This window comes from Camelus dromedarius, chromosome 16 (assembly GCF_036321535.1).
Source record: "Camelus dromedarius isolate mCamDro1 chromosome 16, mCamDro1.pat, whole genome shotgun sequence".
NCBI classification, from domain to species: Eukaryota; Metazoa; Chordata; class Mammalia; order Artiodactyla; family Camelidae; genus Camelus; species Camelus dromedarius.
The window spans coordinates 50,387,557-50,414,939 of record NC_087451.1 but is presented as its reverse complement, the minus strand read 5'-3'; the positions used below and the strand labels follow the sequence as shown (position 1 = coordinate 50,414,939).

General features: G+C 48.0%; 1 protein-coding gene across 2 annotated transcripts in view; it reads left to right on the top strand.

Moving 5' to 3' along the window:
- Positions 1 to 27,383, top strand: part of ASIC2 (acid sensing ion channel subunit 2) — a 951,704-nt gene that overhangs the window by 911,928 nt on the left and 12,393 nt on the right. For both annotated transcript variants that reach the window (XM_010979034.3, XM_064495925.1), the window contains exon 4: positions 26,410 to 26,560. In XM_010979034.3, the coding sequence (XP_010977336.2) occupies positions 26,410 to 26,560 (151 nt within the window). The remainder of the gene's footprint in view (positions 1 to 26,409; positions 26,561 to 27,383) is intronic.

Sequence of the window (27,383 nt, the reverse complement as noted above, 5' to 3'; positions counted from 1 at the left end):
TAGGCAGCATTTAAACTTCCATACGCTGCCCTCTTGGCTTCTGGTTACCATCTTCACATCCACCTCCCCAGCCAGGGAGGGAAACAACAAGCATACAGGGCTGGGAAGGAGCTAAAGTTCTTCTAGTTCTTCCCCTGATTTACAGTTGAGGTATCAGGGTCCAGAGAAGGGTGCCCCCCATCTCCTCGACACTGAGTATGAAGTTGTCCTAAACCCAGCTGCTCTTCAACCTCAGTTGAAGCTGGTAGGAAGGAGGTTAAATGCATATTCCTAGGCCCAACCCCACACCTGCTACATCAGACTCTCTGAGGGCGGGACGCAGGAATCTGCCTTTGTAATAAGCCCCCCGGGATGGCAGATGTACCCAAAATCGGAAAACTCCTGAATGGTAAGTGGGGCCACTTGCCACTCAATGCCCAGAGCCCTGACTCATGCAGCCGACAGCCCGAGTTTAGCTCCCCACCTGCTTAGACACACACACAAGCACGTGCATTCACAGCAGGCGTGCTGACATTGTGGAGGTAGGTGACCAGGCAAGTCTGAAATCCAGAGAGACTCGAGGACAGGGTGGCCTGGGACTCTCAGCAAATGGTCAGTCAGCAGCTTCGGGAGAAGCTCTGTGGGTTCAAAAGGAAACCCTGGGCCGCTAGGGGAGGCCTGAAAACACACACAGCATCTTCCGATGACAGCATTTCCCCTTCGAGAAGACACCAGTTCAATGGAGTATTTCACTCCCAGGATAGTTTAATAGCCTCTTCTGCCCATTAATTTCTTCCCGAGGGCAATCCCTGATGGGAACTACATCGATTCCTAATGAGTCATTCGTTGGCCAGTAAACTTTATAGAGCAGCCCAGGACACCCAGCCCCGAGCGTCCCGCACCTGATGGTGGGGGTGACAGGCTCTCTGATACAGGGACATAGGGAGCGTGGAGAAAGTCCACAGATAGCCCCGAACATGGCTGGAGGGCTGGGAAGTAAGACCTGTGAGCCTGTGATACGCACATCCCCCTAGCAGAGGCTGAATCCCATCTGGGGCCCTGGGAAGGGGTTAGACACCCCACGCTGAAGCCCTGAACTGTCAGGAGTGGTGACTAGGCAAATAGCATCAAGCCTGTCTATTTTTAACTTGAGGTCTTTTTCACTTCAACTTCCTTCCACGCTCTACTGTTCATTTCTGCCTAGATTTGCCAACACAGAATGAATCATACACACACACACACACACACACACACACACAGCTGCATGCCTGTGGGGTCTGTGGCCTACAGTAAACGTTCAGTGGTGTAGGCCAGTTCGAGCTTTGAATGAGGAATCCAGGGATAATCCAGAGAAATGGAGTCTAGCCCCACCTCTGCTGCCAACTGCATGAGCCCAGGCAAATCACTTCGTCTTTCTGGACCTCGATTTTCCCATCTGTCAAATGGGTTGGACCAGATGAAAGGTTCGTAACCTGGCTACAGGACCAGGGCAGCTCCTCTGGGGAGCTTCTGAAAAAGATTGATATTTGGGTCTCACTTCGGAACAAGCGAGTCCTCATCTCTGGGGTGAGCCCCGTGGGTGTATGTGGTTTATACAAGTTCCCCAGATGAGTCTGATGCAGAGTGTGGGCTGAGAACCACTGGCCTGGGCGATCCAGCTCTGCTGTTCAATTAATTCCACCATTTGCCATGGAGGAGGCAAGACAGAGAGAAGATGGAGTGGGCATTTTTCTTCTGATTCCCATGAAGACAGGCCAAGGGCGGAAAGGCTCAAACAGGCCATCTGGGATTCAGTGTAACTTGGAAATTTCCTGAATAGAAAGAAAAGGATGTTCTGAATATAAAATCAGACAACAAAAGCCCTGGGCTTGAGGTTTCTTAGCAGAAATACACTGCCAAGGGACAGAAGAGATTCCTCTCCACGGGATGCAGGATGAACTGGGAATCTTGGAGGACCCCTGGCCATCCCATGACAGCAGGGGAACCTCCCTCCTCCACCCTGGGCCTGAGGATGCTTTCCGAGCATCTTCTCAGGCCTCACAGGAAATGAAACTGCAGCCATTAAGCCTCTTGGCAACCGAGCAGCCCCAGGCTAGTCCCTTCTCTCCGCATCTCGTATTTTTCCTCTGTAAAATGGGGAAGGTGGTGGGTAAGTCAAATATCCTGTTCCATCAATTCCAAGCCACATTTAACATCTCTGAAATGTAGATGGCTCTTATATTCAACGACCTCTCACCATTAATTGGCAGGATTCTTTTTCCCTTCGAGGTGCTCGAAGTCATGGTGCGTCTTACAATGGATAGCATCTTAGCTTTGTTGGAATATGGTGATATCCTTGGTCCCTTCCAATTCAGACATTCTAGAAACTCCATGATTCCATGACTCCGTGGCTTTCAGTCTAGATCGTCTTTACTATCAAAGGGTACATGCATCAAGCCCTGTGGAGAGGCACCAATTTCTACTAATTCTTTGCCATTCCGTGTCATCCACTCTGTGTTGTCCACAGACCAGCGGCATCAGCAGCATCAATGCGTCAGAAACACCGGCTGGTCAGAAATGCAGTGTCTCGGGCCCCACCCCAAACCTGCTGGACCAGAACCTGCATGTTAGCAAGAGTCCCTCGTGGCTCCAGGCACATTAAATTTTGAAGAGCACTATAATAGTTCACACTCCTCCTCCACCCAGCACACACACGCACATAAATCTGATTGCCAGGAACACTCATCCAGAGCCTCACTATAAATAAGAACCCCCGTGCAGCTCCGTTTTATTTCGTGCTTGCATACACTGCGAAGAATGGTTTGTTTGAAGCCCGAAATAGGAAGGAAAACCCTGGGAGGATATAGGCATATACTGTTCCTTTGAGAGTCAGAGGTGAGGCAGGTGGATTCTGGTAGCTGCAGCCCCACCCTCTTAGATGACAGAACTGGAGCTGGGCACCAGCACCTCCAGCATGCCACCTCCCCGTCAAGGACCTCGCTCTTGGAACCCTCCTGACCCTTGTCCAGAGAACCCATCACCTTATTAGACCGCTGACACCCAGTCTAGTCCTGGCGGCTCACCTCCACCCCTGGACCTCTTCACTTTATCTCCCACTTTCCTATGTCCTTCTTACTTCCAGCCCTGCAGCACTCCGCAGGGCCCACTGTCCATCCGCCCGTCCATCCATCCATTCATCCATTAATTTGACAAATATTTGTTGAGCATCGTGGGAACCCAAAGGTCTTTTAACACCTGGCCCCCTCCATGGGGAGCTCAGAGTCTAGGGGAGGAGGCCATGCAGCATGTGAGCCAGTGTCTGTAATGCCTTGTGGCAGGTGCCAGGAGAGGAGGAGCGCAGGGGGCCTCACTCAAACTTAGGGGATCAGGGAAGGCTGCCTGGAGGAGTTGCTGTCTAAACAGGTATTCAGGGATCAGGAAGCATTAGCTGTGTGAAGAGTAGGAGGACAGGCTTTCCACGCACCATGAACAGCCTAAGAAAAGGTACAGAGGCAAGAGCCAGCTTATGTGCTTCACGTGATGTAGAACATAAAGCCTGGATCAAGATGTGGGAGGCAGGTGGGGCTGGATCAAGCAGAGCCAGGTTCAGGTTTGGATTTGAACCTTAAGACTTCTGTTGTCATGCAACAACAGATTCTTAATGAGAGCCTTCAGGGTGTCCTGAATTAGAAGTTGGGTCACAAGAACCTCCAGGCAGGCTCTGTTCCCAAAGAACCTGAGGCCTTTGGGACAAATAGAAAGATGACTTATCATAGAAAGATAACTGGTGGCACAGGGCTGCATGCACTGAGCACTCAATGATCAGATGGGGAGCACCCTAGAAATCAAAAAAAGAGAGAGTGGAAAGATAAGCCAGGAGAGCTTCCTGGAGGAGGCAGGACTTGCGATGCAAATTAGCAAACTCAGCCATAATAGAGGGATTTGAAGCAGACAGGGGCACAGGAAGTTCTTAGGAGACTGGCTGACCCTAGAGGAACTTGGGAAACTAGAAGTGACTCTTGAGGAATGAATAGTCCTGTGGCGGGAGAGGAACTTGTGGCAACCGAGCTAATTAACAGCTGAGGAGCTGTGCTGGAATCAAAGTAGTGTGGCTGAGACTGAGTGGGAGATGCCCGAGGAATCCCTCCACACGCGGCCATCAGCAGCCAAAGCCCACATGCCCACACCAGGCATTTGGCAGGGAGGGGCTGCCAGTGTCATAAATGTCCACTGAATTCTCACTGTTTGCTTGTCACTCCACTGGACGCGGCTGACTTTTCTATACTCCTGGGAAATGGAGCTGGGAAAGCCCTGACCCAGAGGCTAACGTGGGCTGGGTGGAGGGGAGGGAGCTTGCCCCAGGCCACGGGGCCAATAATAGTGGAGCTCCCTGTGCCTGTGAATGGTGCTGCTGTGGTGTGCTGAGAATTCCTCCTCCTCCGCGCTCCCCCTGAAGTCAGAGCATCCGTGTGACAAGCCTCAAGCCTGCAAATGGCCCTTTTCCCGAGCCAAGGCATAACTGATCATGCCCAGTCCTCATCAGAATCAATGGAAGGGGACATCTTACCCCAGTTTTTATATCTGAGGGATAGTTGATGAGCCAAATGACTGAAGTCTAAATAATAAAGCCGCATTTACTTGATAGATGAAGCGATGGACCGCCTGAGATGCCGCATTTGCTAAACCTGCACCATAAGCTTTTCTGTAATGATAAATTCTCTCTGGTGTCAGGCAAAGCTGAACGCCACGGGCACCCCTGAGGACAGTCTTCTGAAGAATTGTGGCTCGCACAGACAAAGCGCAGGACAAACTCTGAGTATTGATTTCCCTCCTATGGCTGCGCTGGATTAGCAGTAGAATCATGGAATCCTGGAACCTGAGCTGGGAAAGCCCAGAGAGACCACTAAGGACTAGTCTTCGCTGAGCAACCTCGCAATTTTACTTATAGAGAAACTGAGGTCCAGGGAGGGAGGGTTGCCTTAGTAACCGGGTTGGCTGCCACAGAGTAAGAGTCGAGTCAGCTGCGCTCCAGCTTTGTGCCAGCCCAGAGGATGAGAAATCAGAATCCCACCTCCCTCCCAAAAAGCTTGAGGGCCAGTAGGAAGCAGCATGTAGGCCAATGACTACAAGAAGATTTTGTAGGTGCCAGCAAAAATCACAAGCCTGGACATCAAGCTCCAAAGGCAAGAAGGAATGGATGGAGGAAGCTTCTCAGCTGAGGATCACAAACTGAGCCTTAGAAGGCAGGCAGGTGTTTGTAGGCTGAGAAGCAGGAAGAAACATCCAGGCAGGAAGGCAGAAGAGCAAAAGTGGAGAGGCTATGGAAGCCTGATGGTTTGGAGGAAGATGAGGGGAGAGACAGGAAGACAGATTATGGAGAGTCTTCTGAAGAAAAGGAGCTTGGATTTTATCGGGGAAGGTGATGACATGATGGAATCTGCATTTTGGGAAGACCAGGTAGAAGTCGGATTGGAGGGGGTGTATGAGAGGCAAGAGGGCCAGTTAGGAGACTGTTGCAATGGTCCAGGAGGGAGCTGAGGACAGTCTTAACTTATTGAGAATATGGGACAATTGTGTGGACTTGGGGAGATGGAATCGGACTTGCTCACCCATCTAGTGGAGGCCAAGGGAGAAAGAGGAAGGGTCCATTTATCAGGTCTAGAAATTAAGAATCCACGTGTCCAATGTTCTTCAAGTTGTAAGCTGAGTGGACACACAACAGCTAGCAGAGGTGAGTGACAATATACTGTCTGTCTGGTTAGTAGAAGAAACCATGGTACTAACTCAAGATGAAATGCCTGGGATTTCCTTGAGTCTGACGAATTGAGTTTTGTTAAATAAAGTGTTGTTGTAATAAATAGGAGAGGCTAATTGCTATGACAATCAACCCCTACAACTGAGTGGGTTGACACCATAGAATTTTACCCCTCGCTCATGTTGCAGTCCAGTGCAATTGGCAGTGGGGCTCTGCTCCATGTAGTCATTCAGGGATCCAGCTTTCCCCCATCTGTGGCTGCATCCTTATCTAGGTTTTCAGACTCATCTCTCTTCTGCCATCAGCTGAGGAAAGACAGAGCACATCTACTCTTAACCACCTCTGCCAAGAAGTAGTCACACCGGCTACCTAGAGACACAGGGCCTGGGAATGGCCACCAGGCCAGGAGGAAGATGAGAACAGTACTGGTGCGCTTGTGGGCTCCACCATGCTGCCTGTGCAGTGGCTTCACAATTTATCTAGCACATAGCATTTTCTTTTTTGATTGATTGATTGATTCCATTAACTTTTTTTGATTGAAGTACAGTCAGTTACAATGCATCAATTTCCATTAACTTCTTTTTATTGAAGTATAGTTGATTTACAGCGTTGTGTTAGTTTCTGGTGTACTGCATAGCGATTCAGTCATATATATATTCTTTTTCATATTCTTTATCATTATAGGTTATTACAAGATAAATGCTTTATCTTGCTAAACAGTAGGACCTTGTTGTTTATTTTACATATAGTTGTGTGTATCTGCTAATTCTGAATTCCCAATTTATCCCTCCCCACTCCCTTTCCCTCTGGTAACCATAAGTTTGTTTTCTATGTCTGTGGGTCTATTTCTGCTTTGTGAATAAGTTTATCTGTGTCTTTTTTTAGATTCCACATATAAGCGATATCAAATGATATTTGTCTTTCTCTGACTTACTTCACCTAGTATGATAATCTCTAGGTCCATCCATGTTGCTGCAAATGGCATTATTTCATTCTTTTTTATGGCTGAGTAGTATTTATATATATATACCCCACATCTTCTTTGTCCAGTCATCTGTCAAAGGACACTTAGGTTATTTCCATATCTTGGCTGTTGTAAATAGTAGCACGTGGCACTTGCTTAATGAAGATGCTCTGGACACTCATTGGAGCTCAGTGGACAAGATTTGCACAGCCGTCCCTGATCCAAAGACCCCCAAACAGGCAGGGGGCATCTCATACCCCAGAGGTCACTGAGCACAGACTGTGCCCTGTGTTCTGTGCCCTAGCCTCCCTGTCCTGAGAAGAGGACTCAGTTCTCCACCTGTCAACTTCCCAATGCCAGGAGCTTTCTGTTCTCCACGTGTTCCTCCTAATAAACGGCTCTTCCCTTCTACACCCGCAGGAGACAGAGGCTCTGAGGCAGTTGTCAAGAATTACCACAGCCCAGAGAAAGGGCTGGGAGAATGAGAGCAATTCATCAAGAAGACTTATAAGCCGATTGGGCCACTCATGATCAGGGCTGTTTAGCTACCCAAAGGGATAGCGGGATAAATTACAGCCAGAAGAATTAACAATTACCGCTGTGGCATTTTACATTGTGAAGGTTCATTCCGATCACCTGTCACTGGGCTTTTAAAGTTTAGGGGGGGAATATTTGGGGGTGCCTGACTCTGCATTTAGAGCTTGTTTTAAACAACTGAAGGATGGGTTCCTGGGAAAGAGGGTGAGATAGATATTTATAAGTGAAATCTCTTTTTTTTTTTTATTACTCTCCCAGACTCGTTTTTTCCCTCCAATTCTATTTGATTTCTAACAGGTAGCGGTTCCTAGCGCTGGCTTTCCGTAACACGAGCTGTGCGTGTTCTCTCTCCCCACTAACATCACTGTCAAGGAGCTAATGAATCGTAAACCAGCATGGCAGTGTGCACATGTAGCTGCCATTTAAAGGACCCTGGCAAAGCCCTTTGTGAAAATCAAGGGATTCTTGAATAATTAAAATAACCTCTACCCTGACTCAAGGCTGGGTGAGTTTTATAGACTGGATTTTCTTAAGACAAACATTTTCTGGACTCTTCTGCCAAGGACAAAGGCCAGGAGCTCGGCTAGACTGAGCAGCTACTGTGTGTCCTGTAAACAACACGCTGGATTCTGTTCATATAGTATTGCATATAAACTCTCCAGGACGGAGAGTGATATTCCTATTTCACAAGAGGTAACTGACACTCAAAGAGATTCAATAGTTTGCCCAAGGTCACCAAGTTAGCATGTGGTGGAGCTGAATTTCAAGTTTAGAATGTCTGACTCCAAACCTGTAATTCTTTCTGCTGCCAACACAATCCCCAAGTAGGGTGCCTGCCCCGGGGACTTCTCTGAAGGACCCAGAGGTAAGTCAGTTTATTCATATTCTTTAAAAAGCTCCCAAGAAAGGACAAAACTTGAATCCGCAGGGCCATGGCCAGGGTGATGGTCGACTCAGTGTGTGGGATCACCCTGCCCTTCACAGGGAGCTGGGCAGTAACCCAGAAAGAGGGCAGGACAGGACAGGTTAGGCAGTGGCTCAGTCAGTGTGGGGCTGGACCAGAAGTCAAAAGACTTGAGTTCTTGTACAAACATCTCCTCCAAGTGGCTAGATGATTGCAGGCAAATCGTTTTGCTTCTGTGAACCTCAGTCTTCTCATCTGTACAATGGTGATGATTGGCTGTCTCACACTGAGAGGAAGCCTTCAACAGAACATCCTGAGACATGCAGGAATGTCTCAGCGGGTCTCTGATAATGAATGGCTTCTTTCCAGGGGCATGACTGTCACCTGGCATTAGGCAGGGAAGGGTTCCTTGGAGTGGGGACTACAGGACAGTGGTACCAGACTTCAGCTTCAGCCTGTCTAAGTCTGAATCCTGACTCCACCACTCACCAGCAGTGAGTGAGATCCTGGGGATGCTTCTGCACTTCCCTGTCCCAGAATCCTCATCTGTGTAAGATGGATAACAGTGGTACCTACCTCATACTTCATCTGTGCCGAGTGCCTGGTCCAGAGCATGTCAGTCCAGTTTCCTCCCTGACCCCACCCTCCTTTCCTCTATCATGATGAGATAAGCCAGTGTCCTCACCATCAAGCACAAGGGCTGAGGCCATGGAACAATCTGAAGGCTCTGACAAAGAGCTTGAATGGGGGATATGTATTCCTCTTTGAAAGGTGAGCACCCAGGTCTTCCTCGTGGTCTGACAGTTTGCATCTATTTATCTGTGAGGTTTCAGACTTGCAAGGGAAGGTTCACTTCAAAGACCACTTTATCAGAGCAGCAGGGAAGACATCTGAGCATTTTGTAGTTAAGTCATTATTACTTATGATTTCTGCGGTTGCTCTTTCCAAAGCATCTGAGTCAGGCAGGAGGGAAGTGGGGTGGGCAACACAACATATTGAGGCACCAAATCCATGACTCTTTTTTTTTAACATTTTTTATTGATTTATAATCATTTTACAATGTTGTGTCAAATTCCAGTGTTCAGCACAATTTTTCAGTCATTCATGGACATATAGACACTCATTGTCACATTTTTTTCTCTGTGAGTTATCGTAACATTTTGTGTATATTTCCCTGTGCTATACAGTATAATCTTGTTTACCTATTCTACAATTTTGAAATCCCAGTCTAGTCTATCCGTGACTCTCTTTATGGGCACCTATGCACACATTAACTTTGCAGATAAGGGCACAGACCTGCAGAGAGGGTGTCATGCACCCATGGTCATCCAGAGTCAGAATTTGATACTAGGTCTGATCCACCCCAGTCTCAACTGTGGTCTCTCAGGAACACAGGAGAAGGGATGTTGCCAATCCTTGTTGCCAGCCAAAGCCTGCCCTTTCTGACTGCTTGTCTCCAGCACCAAGTTGCATTCAGCTGGGAGGCGGCTGGGGACCCAGGAGTGGCTATTGGTTTAGATCTGTGATCTGCGGCATTTTCCTAGCAGCCAGGTTCAGTATAAAAAGGACGTCCGCAGAGGTCTTAGTGGGTCATTGACATCTTTGTCGCCATCCCAGCTTGGGCTTCACATCTTCAGTCTAGGTCTTCACGTGAACACGGTTGTCTGCCGCCATCTTCTTCCCGAACCTTCCCGTCTGATTTAAGCAGCCTTGCCCTGAGCCTTGGTACCACTGGGGGCAGCAGTAAGCAGGAGCCATTGTCCGGCAGATCCGCAGAGCTCAGGCATCAGGAATTCTGGCCTTTCTCCATCCCACCTGTGCCCAAACTCCACAGAGGGGAGGTTTCCCCTGGGTACAGTCCCAGGCTGGGGGTGGGGGGGGACACATCTGGAGCTCCTTTTATGTGCCAGATGCTGTGATGGGTGCCTCAGTCTCTGTGCTTCCTCATTTAATCCTCCCTCAAACCCTGGGAAGTAGAGATCATTAGTCCCATTGTGCAGATGAGGAAACTGAGGTGCAAAGATGTTTTAAAGCTTGCCCGGGGTCGCACTGGAAGCCATAACAACAGCTGCTGTTTACTGAGCACCTGCTCTGTGCCAGGCATTAGGCTGGACCCTTTGCGTCGTGAGCTTATTTATAATATTCCATCAAATCTAAGACAATGACTACTGTAGGGGGTCAATATAATTTTATGTGCCAGTGAGAAAGAAAAACACTACTGCAGATGGAGAAGGTGTTACAGAGATGTTAGGATGTGGGAAAACATGTATTTCAATAATAACCTACATTTTCGTGACAGTGAGCTATGTACTGTTCCTCCCAATTTACAGTTAGAGAAACTGAGCCAACAAGGGACGGAGCTAGGACCCAAAGCCAGGCCTGCCTGAGTCCAGAGCCCACAGTGCTGCCCCTGAGTGTTGACTAAGTCCTCATGCTGTCCCAGTGCCAACACTCTGCTAGACCATCTCCTTCCATCTCCACTCACACGTCTGGGGTGGTACTGGTGTCCCCGTTTTTAAGATGAAGGAACAGCTGAGAACTGGAATCCAGACCTGCCCAGTTCCAAAATCTACTCTCCTTTCACGACATCATGCGATACTGTGATGCCTCTGTAATTCCCAAGCGACCTTTCTCCAGGAGCCCACGTGGTGTCCTGTGTGGACCCTGATTCTGTCGCCCCCCCCCCCATTCCCCGCACTCAGAAGGTGAGAGTGAATGTCTTTCTCAGGGCCCAGCCAGGAGCCAGCCCCTAACACGTACAAATGATCTTGAACTCCTGGGGCGGGCGGGGTATTGCTGTCCCCCATGTAGTCCTTCCTAATAGTCAAGGCATTTAAGATTATGTCTATGAAAGGGTAATGCCTCTCCCAGTTCCCCTTCAAATGGTCTCCTGGATGCACCCCGTAGACTGTAACTATGCCTGGAAGTCATAGCAGACCACCCGCTTGGCCGTACAAAATGGAAATCATTTGCTGGAAAGGAAGGTATTTTTTTAAGGTTGTAAAGTACTCTGTGTCAAAAATGTGGACCAGCGTGCAGACAATGGTGGCATTTCTAGAGATAGTGGCCAGGATGTCACAGTTTGGAGGACTGATAGGGAGTGACCGACGGGCTTTCACGGTTATGATAAGCCGCCTACAAATATTAATTTATTTGGGGGTTTATGGAACACGGTGTGATGTTACAAACCACCTAGAGACAAAGCAGGTAGCCCTCTTTGGAAAATTACATAAGATTCAATTAAATATGGGTCCAGTTGGTGTAGAGCTGAGCCCGAAAGCTCAGACCCGAGAACCCAGCCTCACCACTGAGAGTTAAGCGGCTCGTGGGCATAAACTTCCGATTCCAGGTCTCATCCTTCCAGAATCCACACAAGTTTGATGCCTGCAAACGTCCACCATCCCCCACCCCTCCCTGGGCACTGGAAAGCTACAGGAAATGGGTAATAAAAGATGAATTTTATGACAACTGCTCTGTGCGCACAGAGCCTCCCCGCTGGACCGTCTCAGGCTGGGAGAGATGCCACGGAGCCTTCATCCTGCAGGGTCAGGGCCCAGGGAGGGAATTCAGGCAGGCTCCTGAACGCAAGCCTTCAGGGCTGCAGCGAAGGGGTCCCAGAGGGAGAAGACAGTAGTGACTGGTTCTGACACCCTTGCTAGGCCTTCAGAGGCCTCCTGGGCAGCCCGGGGCAAGAAGGTGTTTCTGTGCCGGCGGCCCCTACCTCCACAGTTATCTGAGGATTAACGGAAGCCGCACACGTGGTCAGTGCAGGGGGGACTCAACAGACATCCCATCCCTCCTTATTCAGGGCCAGGACTTGCAGCCTGGGGCTGGGTCATCTGAACACCCTCCCAGCCAGCTCAGAATCTGTGCTAGGGCATGTGGAGGGCTTCGGTGGGGGTGGGGAGGGGTGGATGGGCAGGTGGCCCCAGGTGAGGGCCGGAGGCTGCAGGGGGGGCAGAGCTTGCGTTGCGTTCAGCCCACTTCACACTCTGCACCCTCTGGCTCACTCTCCCAGCCTGGGCAGAAGCCACCACCCCGAGACCATGGATACTGCCCCCAGTATCTACCTCTACCCAGATGTGTGGAAAGTGGATTTTGAATGGAGCTAAAAGCCAAAACTGTAACAAGGTTTTCCCATTCACCCACTCAGTGAATATTTCAACCTGGGCCCAACTTCTGTTTCAGATATACCCATTGAAAAACAGCCGGGTCATAAAGGGCCCCTATTCCAATAGAGATGGTGAACAGAAGCCATTCTGTGCCCCTACAAACACACCCCAACCCCCTGCCCCGCCCACTCAAATGGGAATGCCTCCACTGGGACAGAAAGGCAGTGATTTTAAGGAGAAGCAATGGGATGGTGGGGGTCGGAGCTAGATGGCTGGCCCAAGAGCAGAGTGAAGCTCCAGGCATGACCACAGTAGAGGCAGACAGACTGCTCAGGGCTGCCCGGTGCCCTCTCTAGAGGCGGCATCCACACCTTAGTCCATATGAATCCCCTGCTATTGTGCAGTACACACCCTGCACAGCTGTACACTGCCGCTCTGAGATGGTCCACAGACAGAGAGGTCAGTCCTGCTGGCCTCTTCTTCACTTGATGATGCTTGAAGATGGAAGTTAAGGGAAGAAAATGCAGGGCGGAGATGCAGTCTGGAACCCAAATGGCCACTTTCCAGCTTACGGAGCTGAGAGTGTGGGTCAGAGAAAGGGGCTCAGGAGTCAGGACTCCCTAGGACGATGTCATGAGGACCCCAGCAGCACTGAAGTCCGGGGGAGAACCTGCCAGGGTCCAGGGTAAGAAAAGACAAAGGACACTTAAGGCAAAAGCCGGCCCGGGGTTGGAGGGATGAAGACCAAGGCTCTATGGTGGGAAGTGCCTGTCCCAGGTCAGCCCAGGAGGAAGGAGCCAGGCCAGGCTGTGTGCCTCCCAGATCCTTCCTCTGGGTGAGACCACCTCCCTGCCTGCATGCCTGCATCCCTGAATCCCTTCCCCTCTCCCTGTTTCAACCAACAAATCACCCACCAAGGCAATTTGCTGAGAGCACGCTGCCGGCACCGACAGCCCTTGCCCAAGAAATTGTGTCCGGATGAAGATGTGATTATAATGGTGTGTCAGCATGCACAGCCACACTGAAAATGCTCTTCTGCCGAGGCAGCTGTTACACTGGGGAGTGGAGGGAGGCCGTGAATTTTGCAGGGGCTGGTACCTACCAGTGATGTATATTCTCTGCACGTGCAGGAGTCACCATAACAATCGTGGAGAATTTTTCAGTCACCCGGGGCTATTCCCAAGGCACTGAGCGAGGCACACCAGCCCCACACTCACCCATATGCCTACCTTGTCGCACTGCCTGAGGCTCCTCCCCCTCCAGGCCTAGCCTATTTTTATTTCTATGCCTTTGCTGGGGCAGTTCCCTGGACCCAGAACACCCTTCCCACTCCAGATCTGTCTAATCAACAGCATAGCCTTTCTAGACTCAGTTCAAACGGGACCACCCCCTCCAGAAAGAATTTTTTTGATTCTCCCCACTCTGAGTTGGCCTGGCTGTGCTCTCCTCAGTGTCTCCACGACTCCTGAACATTGTTACCCCATTACAGCACTTGCTTTGTTGTGTGCATGTCTGTTCTTCCTAGACGATAAGCCCCCTGGTCAACAGGAACCACAACTTACTCATCTTCGTAGCCTCAGTTCCTAGCAGTCATCCTAGAACAGATTAGATGCTAAACAGATGTTCATTGCACACTTGGAAGGGGATGAGTGGGGAGGTGAATGGATGGATGGAGGGATGGATGGAAGAATGGAAGGTAGATTGATGGCTGGATAAGTGGATGGATGGATGGATGGATGGATGCAGGGTATGTTGATAGATAGATAGGTGGATGAATGGATGAATGGATGGATGAATAGATGAATGGAGGGTGGATGGATGACTGAGGGTGGGTAGGTGGATGGAGGGAGGAATGGATGGATGGTGGACAAATGGATGGATGGATGGATGGATGGGTAGATGTATGGATAAAAGTAAACCTGCAGCGGCTGTCTGTCCCATGACACCAAAGCGAGAAGGATTCTTGTAGAGCTTCAGAGGCATATCTAGAGCCAGGAAGGCCCAGTGTCGTGTTAAGATGAGCTAAGTTACAGTCTTAAAAAAAAGAAATCCTCTTGCTTTTTTGAATAAACAATTCACATTTTTTGCTCTTGTCACGTTCTCTCCCACTTAGACATTTCTGCAATGGATATAACCTCATTATTTTATTATTAGTCACAAACCATGGGTAATTCACTTTTTAAAGTGATTTTTGTTGCTTGCTAAAGTGCTGCATCAGCTACTAGTCATGCAGGAAAAAAACGGACGTGGGGCGTGAGGAGGGCCATGTCCCAGGCTTCGGTGGAGCCCCTGGGACGTGCCCCGCCAAGTGTCGGTCCTTGGCTTCGAGCAGGAAAAAATTCAAGAGTGAGCCACAGTTGAGTAAAGCTAGATTTATTCAGAGAGACACGTTGAAAGGCAGGAGAAAGGCCACGAAGTGTGGGGGTTGGGTGCTCAGATTAAAAGTAGGTACACACTCCACAGACAGAGTGTGGGCTTTCTCTGAACAAACAGAGAGAGAGTGGCCATGAGGGGCAAGGTTGCCCATTTTTATGGGCTTTGGTATCTTCACATGCAAATAAGTGGAAGGACCAGTCTAACTAGCCTGGGAAAGGGGCTGGGATTCCCAGGAAGGGGGTGGCCATTTCCGGTTCTTTGACCGTTTGTGGCCAGCCTTGGGACGGCCATGGCACCTGTAGGCCTGTTACTCACCATGCTAATATATTACAATTAGCATATAATGAAGCTCAAGGTCTACTAGAAGTTAAATCTCCCATCATACTGAGCCTCAAGGCCTACTGGGGTTGAATCTTACACCCTTTTGATGTTAATTGCTGTAGCATTCCTTGAATGGTGCTGCCCTGCCCCCTTCCTGTCTCACTAGTACGACTTAGCTTCCAGCCAGTGCAACAAACGACTCTGTGTGTGACCCCAGTGCAGGAACAGGGTGCTGTTGAATTCTGACTGGGTGAATCTTCCTGTGGTCCAAATGGTCCAAACACCAATCAGGGATATGACTACAAAAAGGCAGGCTGTGGTTACCGTTCTCACAGGGAAGTCACATTCTGCATTTTATATAGTACAGAATAAGTCTTATCTATTATTTAACAATGTGTAGTTTGATGGTTTCTACAGATGAAGCTTTCCAAAATACACTTCCTCTCTGTTCTGATATCAATGAAAGGGCAGTGTTTAGATAAGTGCTAACTCCCCATCTGTGATTGATTGGTGATGTCTGCCATGTGCCCAGCATGGGGATAGGGGTGCAGTCACCTGGTCTGCCTCATAGATCACTCCCTGTACTATATTACAGCTGGAGGCTGTCTACTCTGAACCCAGAGGCTGCAGGAGAAGAAGCCAAGTCCCCTAGAGAGGACAGCGGGGTAACAGCAGAGCGGGGATTAGGACATCTTCTGAACCCCCCTCTTCAGGAGCCTTGCAATAGGACAGACCTCAGTTCAAATCCGGCCTCTGCCACTTCTTAGCTGTGCGGTATTGGGCAAGTTACTGGAGTTTGCCCGTCTGTAGAGCAGGGATGATAATATCTAACTGGCGAAGTTGTTGTGAAGACTACACTGTTCAATGACTCTGTGCAATATTTCCCAAGTCGGGGTCTGAAGAACACATGTTCCCAGCCCCAGATCTCCACCCCAGCCTCCATCCACCCACCCAGGAATTGTCTCTGCTTCCTGTAGACCCCACCCACCGGGGAATATCCTTCCCTTAGGCAAGGCAAGGGCAGTAGTTGATAAACACATGGACGGCTGGGTTCTAATTTTAGCTCTGCCTCCCACTATCCATGACCATGGTCCTTCGACGCTCCAGTGTCCCGGGATATACAATGGAGATCATAAAGGTACCAGCCACATAGGGTTGTTTTAAGGATTTGAGGAGCCAGTCCAAGTAAAGTGCTTAGCAAGATTTCGAGAAATAGCAGCCATGTCTATACCATCAATTAGTCTACAGTCAGTCTCTGGGGCAAGTAGCTCTTACTTGCAAAGGGTCATCCTGAGGACTGAAAGAGACACTGTTCTTACAAGCACCTACCAGGGAGCCTCCAACGGGGAGGGCTTATGACTGCTCTTTGCAACGACTTTTGCTTCTTCCTGACACCACCTCTCCTGCTTTGACCTTGGGGGCTGAACGCTCACTGAAGCCGCAGGGACGGGAGTGGGGGTGCCTCGCGGCTTCAGCGCTGCCTGCCAGGACACGTTTCCCCTGAGACCCCGCTGCTGCCTCTGTTACCGACTGATTGGTAGATTTGACTTTAGTGTTTTTCTTTAGTATTGTTTAAAAGGAGCCCAATATAATCATCTGTGAACATGCTTAAATCACTCAGCGGGATGCGATAAAAACATCAAACCAAAAATTATGGCTCAGAAAGCAGGCTCGGAATTCCCCTCCATCTGGATGGGCAAGGGGAAGTTTGCACTTGGAGTGGAAGGTGGGAAAATGAGGGGGAGAGCACAGCAAAGACAGGGGGACCTCACAAGGTCACCAATCCTAGAACCTGGGGTCTCTCAGAGCACCGTACCCTTAGGGCCCGGCCCCTTACAGATGGGACAGAGAAGCCCAGAGAGGCAGAGTGGCACGCTCAAGGTCCCACAGGAAAACCTGCCATCAGCTAGTCCAGGACTCAGATGTGATTGGGTGCTGAGCCCACGTCAGAGCAGACCCCATGGGGACCAACATGGAGGACCTTCTGCTCCTGCTGGACTTGGAGAGGGCAGCCCCCCTGCCCTCATCCTCTGTGCTGGGGCTGGGAGAAAGCAAGATGGTGTAATCCATTCATTCATTCATTCAAGAAGTATTAAGCTCCTACTATGTGCCAGACCCCTGTACTAGAGGCCTGAGATCCAGTGGCAGGAGGAGATATGAGTATGGCTGGAGACGGGGATGCCAATAAGACAGGCATGTAGGACCAGCCACTAGACTGTCATCTTGGATGAAGGATTTTCATAAGCACTTCCCAAACCTAAGACTCAAGGAACACATGGAAACACTGCGAGAGGCTCTTCCCACCTGTTGTCTCATTTGACCCTCAGGGAAGCCCTGTGAGCTGCAGATCCTGAGCTCTGTTGTGCAGATAAAGAAGCTGAGGCCCAGAGTAGTTAGGTAACTTAGCTGAGGCCACACAGCCTGGCAGCCGTGGCGCCATATTCTTCCCACTTCCCTCCAGCTGTGCGGGCTGGGGGAGGAGGAAGATAATGGGCCCCTGGGGGATCTGGGTGGTGGCAGGAGGGGGCTCTGGCAAACAGGAGCCCCTGGAGAGCAGGTACCCCGTTCTACTCACCTCTCTAGCCCCAGTGCCCAGCCCAGTACCTGGCACATCACAGGAGCTAATGAAGTGTCTGTTCAACTGAGCTGGACCGCTGGGCTGGCTGGGCTAAAAGAAGCCCTTCTGAGGCTTTGGCAACAGCCCAGACTGTACCCCCACTCCTGTTGCCTGCACCCCCAGAGGCCAGCCCCCGCTGGCTGAGCACTCCTTTGTCCATGGGAGCCTCGCTGAGCAGGCTGAACACCCCTTCTGACTACGTTCTCGGAAAACAGCTCACCAAGGAAATTTATTCTTCCTTCACCCTCAGGCAGTTTTTCCCAGAGTGAAGGCTTCCTGCTGGCTCTGAGCCAGGGCCACTCTGGCCCCCTCTTGATCAGTTTTGCCAAACACCCAAAGGGAAGACAACACGTTCTGAGGCAAATATTCAGACCAGACCAACCATCCGCGAGCAGCCCACTCTCTTCCCACCCTATCCTGGACTGTGTTAAGTGAGACACATAGACTTAAAACTTTGAAGATTCGGGAGGCATTTAGCGGCTATCTGGCCCAGCTCCCCTGCTTTATGGGGCAGGTGAGTGGGGCTCAGAGGGGTTACGGTTCCTGCCCAAGGAACCACGTAAATCATAGGAACACCGTGTGGGTGCCCAAACTCTGCACCGTAAGCCTTGGCGTTCCTGAGAGATGCTTGGGGGGGTCAACGCAGGGGCCAGAAGACTGAGCATAAACTCCAGGCTCCCCTCCCCCACCTGTGCCTGCAACAGCTCTCCTTTGCTTGTTTATTATTTTGCTGTTGATGTCATATTTTGATTTGAAGGGAGGGAATGTTTTATGGCTGTTAAAAGTTTGTAAGTCACTGTACAGAGTAGAGATTTTGGAGTCTGAAAGACCTGGAGTCAATGTAACTTGTGACCCAGGGAAATGGACATAACCTGTCTGAGCCTCAGTTTTCTCATCTGTCAAATGGGGGGAACAATACCAACCTTGCTGCTTGATGAGAAGATGAAATGAGAAAATTCAGTTAAAGGGCCAGCACAAAGTCTAACGCACAGAGGGCACCCAACACCAGGACTTGCCTTCTCCCTATGAGCCCCAGCAGTGTTCCTCCCACAGTGATGCTCACTACGTTTGCTTTCTGGCACAATCACAAAGAAGTGGTCAGAACTGCTGAATGCCAGCTTCCCGGTCAATCACAGGCAGATAAGAGATCCCCGAGAAAAGATTTCAGAAGTAACAGAAAATAAGTGTGCACCACGGTCATTGGGGCATGCTTCTGTGTTTCTGGTCATCAACGTGTGTCTCTGTGTTACTGATGCAAAACAGGGGCGGTGGGGGTGGGGGAGCCCTGTGAGATAATAGGCCAAAATTATCTCCAGTTTATTCTGCATTTATTATTCACCAGGTGCTTTTGGAGATGTTACGTCTTGTTACAGAACAAGGCAGGAAAAAAAACATGTTAACATTTGGCTTTAGAATTCCTCCTGGAGAGGGAAGTACCTTTCCTTGAGATTCTGTGGGAAAGGATGTTGCCATGTGCCAAGACATCAGAGGATGAGGCAACTACTTCAGAATATGTTGATTCTGTTCCTGGAAAGGGTGACAAAGCACATGAGGAGAGAGAACGGAGGAGGGAGAGAAGGAAGGAAAGCGGAGAGAAAGATGGACAGGTCTGGGCTGAGGCAAGGTGAACGAGCTTTGCTCTGGTGTAGACCCTCCTCCGGCTCTAACATCTTCCCTATGTTCTAACGTCCAGGGTGAATGGCTTTCTGTGGCACTAAAAAGGGGCTGAGTGTCACATCCTATCCATATGACACAGAGCAGAGACTGGAAGACAGCAGCCAAGGATGGCAGTGGGTTACACCCCCTCGCAGTATCCCTCTGAAGTAGCTAATGTCTCAGGGTGATGCTCGTGCAGAAAGGGGAGACGTGAGAGGCTCAGCCACGTGCTCCATGTCCCCCACTAAGCACGTGGCCAGGATTCCAGCCCAGCACCTGCTCCTAACATGAGTGCTCCCAGCAGACAGGGAACCGGGATCTCGGCCAGGTGGGTTAGTGGGGAAGAGGAGGAAGCCAGAACGAAGCCGCTGACCCAGCCCTGGGAAGGCACCTGCAGGGGAATCCCTGAGCCTAGAGGGGGTCGGTCCTTTGAGCATCGTGTCCAGTCCCTCACAAGAGGCCAAGGGGCTGGCGTAATGGAAGAACCAGCTGGGTACCAGGTGAGCTCAGTGGGCATCTCCCCTTGTCTCCCTCCTCCTTCCTCTCTCCTCAGGTCTCTCCTACCCTTTCCAGGAGCAGAATGAGCATGTTTCTACGCAGCCTCTTCATCCTCCCAGCGTCCCAGCCAAGGCCTCCGAGTGTGGGCTGCAGACATAAGGGAAAGGCTGAGGGAGCTTGGCAAGGTCCTAGGAGACTGGCTGACTCCCTCGGAGCGGCTCTGGCTCCAGAGACCAGCCTTGGGCAGCTACGCTAATGGCAACGCCACCTGCTGGCGCACCTGGGGATCTGTGGGCTGGGAGAGGCTGGGAAAGCCGGGGGCTGGGGAGCCGCATTGATGTCCCAGGCAGGAAGGGCGCAAACACAAATCTCTCTCTATAAAATGAAAAGGCTGTGGAGAGACGCCTCAAGAGAGTGGGGTAACAACAGGCAAGCACCAGGGTATCCCAACACAAAACTGCTGAGTTCTTTGCCCAATTCATCAATTTAAGCAATAGTGCAAAGCCACCAGTTCCGTGGTACAATCGGGGCGGGGGAAATGGCTAAGGGTGGACCAGTTGTCAAGTAAATGCAGAAACACTTAAAGGCTCAATCCTGGGCGTCTCTCCTCTCTTCTCTCTCGCAACCCCATAGCTTTATCATCCACCAATGCCTCCTACATTTACGTCTCCAGCCCAGAGCGCTCTCCCAGCTCCAGACCCCTAGGTCAGCTGCCTGGTGTTATCTGGACTTGGATGTCTGAAGTGGCAGGAGTCCTTGTAACAAGCCCAACGCAGAATGACTTGAGCCAAAAAGGTGGAGCTGGGCTATTTGTTGAATGAATGAAAGAGTAGAAAACCGTGAAGGCGCTTGTTAGGGGAAGGAGCTGGGGACGAAGTCTCGGTGAGCACCTACCAGCCGCTGAGCGCTTAATTTATCTCATCTAATCCAGAGGGGAGACTAAAGCCTGGGGTTGGCGAATGGGCTTTCTTTGCAGTTTACCCGAAGTCACACAGCGAGCCCATGAAAGAGTGGGGCTCAAGGTCCTGTCTGGCTGGTTCTATTGCCTCTAATTCTCATTAAAATAATAGATGTAGGGCCTACGATTAGACCTAGGGGCTTAAGAGATTTTAGGCTTTCCAACTGCACACGCAATAGTTGAATCTCTCTCTTCCCATCCCAGCCTGGTAGCTGTGCGGCTTCCGCCTGAAAACCCCTCATGATGGCAACTCGCCCTCGAGACAATGGTTGCGGTTTTGTTATTGAATCACAGTAGTAGGTCAGAGGGTTGAGCCAGAAGATGTCCTTCTTTAGGATTAAATAAAGGCATACACGTGCTGTGCCGACCACAGTGCCTGCAGCATCAGCCAACGAGATCTTCCTCCCCACTTCTCTTATTACAACTGTTCTTATGTCTCTCTTCCCCTTGGGACGCCAGAAAACAAATCTAATTCTTCTTCCCTGAGACAGCCCTACAGATATTTGTAGACAGTGCTTCGGGGCCCTCCTGAGGCTTCGCTTAACGCAGGATAAACTAGTACTCCAACCCGCTTTCAGACACTCATTGGTAAGCAAGAGAGGATGCTGCTCACACGGCGATGTTCCAGCTGCTGGGGCGTGTAAGGCGTCAGAAAATCTGATGGAGCAAATGACGAACCCGCCGCAGCAGGGGAACCATGGTATCTGGATCGTGACTTCTGCCTTAAAAAAAAAAAAAAGGGAAGTGGTTGACCCTGAACAAGCCATGGCCCATCCCCAGAGTTTCATGAGCTACATTCTGGATCTGCCCGCTGTGGGAACCTGTTTTAGAAGAAGAAAAAGAAATGAGCCCCTCCCAATGTTATTTTATGTTATTTTAGACCCCCAGCCTTGCCAAAAGTCACCATTGCTTCTTCCCAAATCCAGTTTGTGTGTTTATGGGTCCAATATTGAGCAGCATAGGGGACCCCATCCACTGTAGCAAGAGGCTATCAAACCTGCCCCCAAATCCTCCCTATTTACAGATGGGGAAACTAAGGTCCAGAAGAGAGTGGTAACTGATCCCAAAGCCATACAGGAAAGTTGTGCAAAATCCCGGTCAGCTCATAAACTCCAAAGAAAGGTGAGAGAGTTATGCAAACCTTCACGAGCAAGGAAGATGAATGAGGCTATTAGATGAAAACAAAAGAGAAGGACTCTGGAAGATCATCCCTGGAGTGGGTCTCCCTCTCGCCCACCAATGTCCTACAGCGAGACAAGCACAAGGTTGGAGCTAGAAACTCATGAGTCCGTATGCTGGCTCTGCCACTCGCCAGGTGTGTGAGCTTGGACAGGCCACTTAACCTTTCTGACTCTCAGTTTCCTCATGAATACAATGAGAATAGGAACATCTCCCCCAAAGGATTTCTGTGAGTCTTTAATAAAATACATATAGAGACTTTGGGTTCTCAGTGATGGCATAGTTCAGTAATACATGTAAGTATGGCATAGTTCCAGGAGTTCCCACAAAGACCAAAATCCACAGATACTGAAGACCCTTCTCTAAAATGGTAGAGTCAGTCCTCTGTATCTGCTGATTTTGCATCCTTGGATATGGAGTGCCAACTGTACAGCCAAAATATATTGCAAAAATAAAGACAAAACTAACACATCTTACAGATGAATGAAAACTGAGAATATTTGCCACAAGTAAACTTACACTACAAGAAATAGTGAAGAAATGTCTTCAGCCTGAAGAGAATTGATTAGCAAATGGAAATTCAGATCTGCAGGAAAGAATGATGAACTGTGAAAATGATATATATGAGCACATATGAGAGTAAATATAAAATATGTTTTCTTTCTTTTCCTGACTTCTTTAAAATTCAATGGGCTGCTTAAGGCAAAAATGATAACAGTGTGCTATAGTTTGTAACGGATGTGAAAGTAATATATATGACAGCGACAGCATTAAAAATGGGAAGGGGTGTAAATAGAATTGTATGTGAGGTGGTATAATATTAACTCAAGATAGGCTGTGGTAAGTTAAGGATGCGTATTGTAAATCCTACAGCAACAGCAAAAATAATAACAATACAAAGAGGTATAAATTAAAAGCCAATAGAGGAGATGGAATGAGCTACTAAAGCAATACTCGATTCACCCAAAAGGAGTTAGGAAAAGTAGAATAAAGGAAGAAATAGCAATGGGAACAAATAGCAAACAAACAGCAAGATAGTAGACTTCAACTCAGCCATATCAAGGGTTACATTAAATATAAGTGGATTAAATCCTCCAATTAAAACACAGAGGTTGTCAGATGGGGTCAAATAGCACCACTCAAGTAGGCTGTTTGCCAGAGATGTACCTTCAATATATAAATATTATGACAGGTTAAAAGGAAAAGGGGGGACCAAAAAAATGAGAAGAGTGAGAAAAAATAAACAATAAGCATAAGAAAGCTGGTATATCTATATTACACAAAGTAAACTTTAAGACCAAGATATTGCATGAGATATGAGGGTTATTTCACAATGATAATAGAATGAATTCATCAAGAAGATATGATTCCAAGTGTGTCTGTGCCTACCTATAAGTTTAAAAAATACGTAAAGAAAAAATTGACAGAACCAAAGGGGGAAATAGAGAAATCTATAGTCACAGTTAGAGATTTCAACACTTCTCTCTCAGAAATTGATGAGTAAATCGACAAAAAAGTCAGTGAGGATATAGATTTGAGCAACACCATCAGACAATCTGACCTGACTGCCTTTTGTAAAACACGATGCTGACAATTACAGGTACACATACTGTTCAAGTGCACACAGAGAATTCACCAGGATACATCATATGATGTAACCAGATGACAAAAAATCCTAATAAATTTCAAAAGAACGAAATCATAGAGAGTATGTTGTTTGAATAAAGCATAATTAAATAAGAAATCAAAACCAATATGGAAAACAAGAGAGAACACAGGTTACCCATGTCGGGAATGAGAGAGAACACATCACTGTCAAGTTTACAGACATTTGAAAAATGGTAAGAAAATATTATATATGACTTTATGCTAAAAAAATTCAAAAACTTAGATCAGATGGACAAATTCTTTGGAGGGAAAAAAGGACACAATTTAACAAAACTATCACAAGAAGAAATAGAAAACCTGAAGGTTTCTAAATCTATTCATGGAATTGAATTCATAATTTTAAATCTTCACACACATAAACACCAAGTCCAGATGGCTTCACATTTAAGACAGGAATGTGAAGTCTATCAAACTCAAAAATGAGAGAGAACGAGGAAACACTTCATAAGTCTTTTTTTAATGGGGGTAGCATAACCTTAATAAAAGCCTGACAAGGGCATTACAAGAAAAGTAAATTAAATACATGATCCTTCATGAGCGTAGATGCAAAAATCCTCCAGACTGAATACAGCAATGCACAAAGAGGATATAAATAATAAGCAAGTGGGGCTTATCCCAGAAATGCAAGGTGGGTTCTGCACCTGCAGATCAATCAAAATAATTCATATTAACAGAATAAAGGAGAAAAATCATAAGAACATCTCAACAGAAACAGAAAACACATTTGCCCAAATTCAGTACCTGCTGAAGAGGAAAACTCTCAGCAAACCAAAAACAGGAAAGAACTTCCTCAACCTGATGAAGGCATCTAAGGAAAATATATGCCTAATATTTTTAATGGTGAAATAGCCCTTTCTTCCTAAGATCAGGAACGTTTTCCAGCATTATACCAGAGTTTCCAGCCAAACGCAGGGAAGCAAGAAAAAGACATAAAGAGAACAAAGACAGAAAGGGCGAAGTAAAATTCAGCAGTAAAAAGGAGTGAACTACTGATACACGCAAGAGCATGAATGAGTCTCAGAAACATTCTGCTGAGAGGAAGAAGCCAGACACAAAGGAGTCCACACTGTACGCTGCTATTTCTATAAAATCCTAGACCAGGCAAAACTAACGTATAAGGACAGAAAGCAGATCAATGATTGCCTGAGGGCTGGGGAGGAAGGAGTGACTGTAAATAGGGGACTTTAAGGGGTTAATGGAAATGTTCTGTATCTTGATTAGAGTGACTGTGACAAGGGGGTTTATGTTTGTAAAAATTCATTAAATGCATAAATGCATTTTGTTACATGTAAATGATATCTTAATGAGGTTGATTTTTAAAGTAGGAAAAATATATACCATTAAGAAAATGAAAAAGTAAGCCACACACTACAGGAAACATTAAGAAAATATTTTACATATATATATGACAAAGGACTTGTATCTAGAGTCTATGGAGAACCCCTACAACTCAGTAATAAACGTAAAAAATAAAAATAAGCAAGTCTTTTAAATAGGCAAAAGGCTGGTAAAGACATGTCATGGAAGGCAATATATGAATGGCCAATAAGCACATAAAGTTGCACTCAGCATCATTAGCCATCAGGAAACTGCAAATAGAAGCAATGAGATAGAACCATACACATGCAAGAATGTCTACAATTTAAAATATGGCTCAAGATTTGGCAAAAACATTGAGTATCAAGAACCTCACACACTACCAGTGGGAATGAAAAACAGTACAGCCAGTGGAGACAACACTGTCTGTTTACAGGGTTGTAAGGAGCCCTGCCTTTTGAAACAGCTACTCTACTCCTGGCCACTGACTCAAGAGAAAATAAAAATACACCTCCACAAGATGACTTATTGTAAATGTTAATAAGGGCTTTTCATCATTACCAAAAACTGGAAACAATCCCAGTGCCTATCACAGGGTGAAAGGATAAACAGATTGCAGTGTACTCCTACACTGGAAAACTATGCAGCAATAAAAAGGAATGCACTGATGCATGCAACCATGTTGATAACCCCCCCCAAAAAAAAAAATCACATGAAGCCAAAGGAACCAGACACAAAAGAATACATAGTGTTAGTTTTCGTTTTTATTGAGTTTGCAAACAGGCCAAGCCAACCTAGGGTGAGAGAATCAATAACGGGGTTTGCCTGAGCAGGCAGGGGGCTGGTTGGAAGGAACTTTTTGGGGTGATTAAAAATGTCCTGAATCCTGATTTATGTGGTGGTTACAAAGGCATATACATTTTTCAGAATTTGTTGAACTGTATACTGAAAATGTGTGCATTTTATAATTTTTTTATTCTTCAATTTTTAAAAGTTAAGTATAAAAGACTTAGCTCAGGGCTTAACACATAGTAAATGCTCAACAACCATTCATTTTCCTCATCCTTTGCCCTCCCATCCCCAGCAGGCATGCGCTATAGTTATTAGAACATTTTAAGTCATTGGACCTCTGAGAATGAGTGACATTTTCCCCCGAAGGAGTTTGCCCACTGCATGACACTGGAGGACTCTCTAGTCAGAGCCAAGGATCATAAATAACACTGAGGGTGCCTAACACCTTCTCATCCTGAACCCACCTCCAGGTTTGGTCCTCCTGGTCTAGGTGTGGGGGCCCAATGTCCCAAGCCAAGAGGGTAGAATTTAGGTCATCCCAAGAGATGCAAGCTGACAAATCACAGAAGTGGGGAGACACGGCACATGTAAGACACTTTGAGAAGATCAATACTTATGGGAAAGTTAGAAAAGATAAAATAGGGAAACCAGCTATGGAAGATCAGCGGAGTTTAGATTGTCCTGCAGTGAAAGCTCAATATTTGTTTGTTGATTGAATAGGTGACTGAATAAGCCATTGGGTCTGTCAAGGCTGAATCTTCCAGGTTGACTGCTGCACCCCCATTCCTGTCTTGCAGCTCACATACCTGCCCCCGCCGTGGGGCGAGTGCCGGTCCTCGGAGATGGGACTGGACTTCTTTCCTGTTTACAGCATCACCGCCTGTAGGATTGACTGTGAGACCCGCTACATCGTGGAGAACTGTAATTGCCGCATGGTCCACATGCCAGGTCAGTGCCCAGGGAGGGCGGCCATGGGCCCCGGGGCTGCCCGGGACCCTCTGTGCCTTTCTCACCCTGATGGGAAGCTCCTCACCCACTCCACGAGGATGCACAGGGATGCTGTTCTGAGAAGACTGTTGTCTGATGCCCAGACATTTAGAGGGCAGATGGAAACAGCCAGTCTGATGACCAAGGCAGCAGCCTGCTGTCCAGAAGTGGTCAGATGCTCTGAGAACGTTCCTCCCAGTGTTCAATACTTTTGCTAATTGTTTGCTGTCCTTCCCTCCTAGACGTTAGTGTCCAGATATCTGGATGCTTACAATTCTTTGCATCCTGGAGTGGTACACACTCAAACATCCAGATGTTTATTGCTTTTGTCCAGATGTTTCCCTTCTTGCATCCAAATGCCTAGCACTCTTTCAAGTGAAACAAAAGTCCATCAGCCAGCCAATGAATGTGTGTCGACTGACATTCCTGTTGTCAGACTAACAATGCATGTCGCCATCATTAGAGGCAGTCGGCTTGTCACAGACAGAAGTGGAGTGGAGGGAGGGCTGACTGGTATTGCAGCGTGGAAGGAAGGATGAGTGAGGCTGGCGTCAGTGACCTTGGCTTCTAACTCAGATTCCTGCACTTAACTGCTGTGTGGCCTGGCACAACTTACTCAACGTCTCTGTTCCTACTGCCATTATAGTTAAAACACAATCACTAGTTGTTATGAGGCTAAAATGTAAAAATGTTTTGTCAACTGCAAAAGTCAATTGGGGAGAGGAAATTGAGAGTACTGTTGACTGAGGACCTACTATGTGCCAAGAACTTTGCTATTATATGT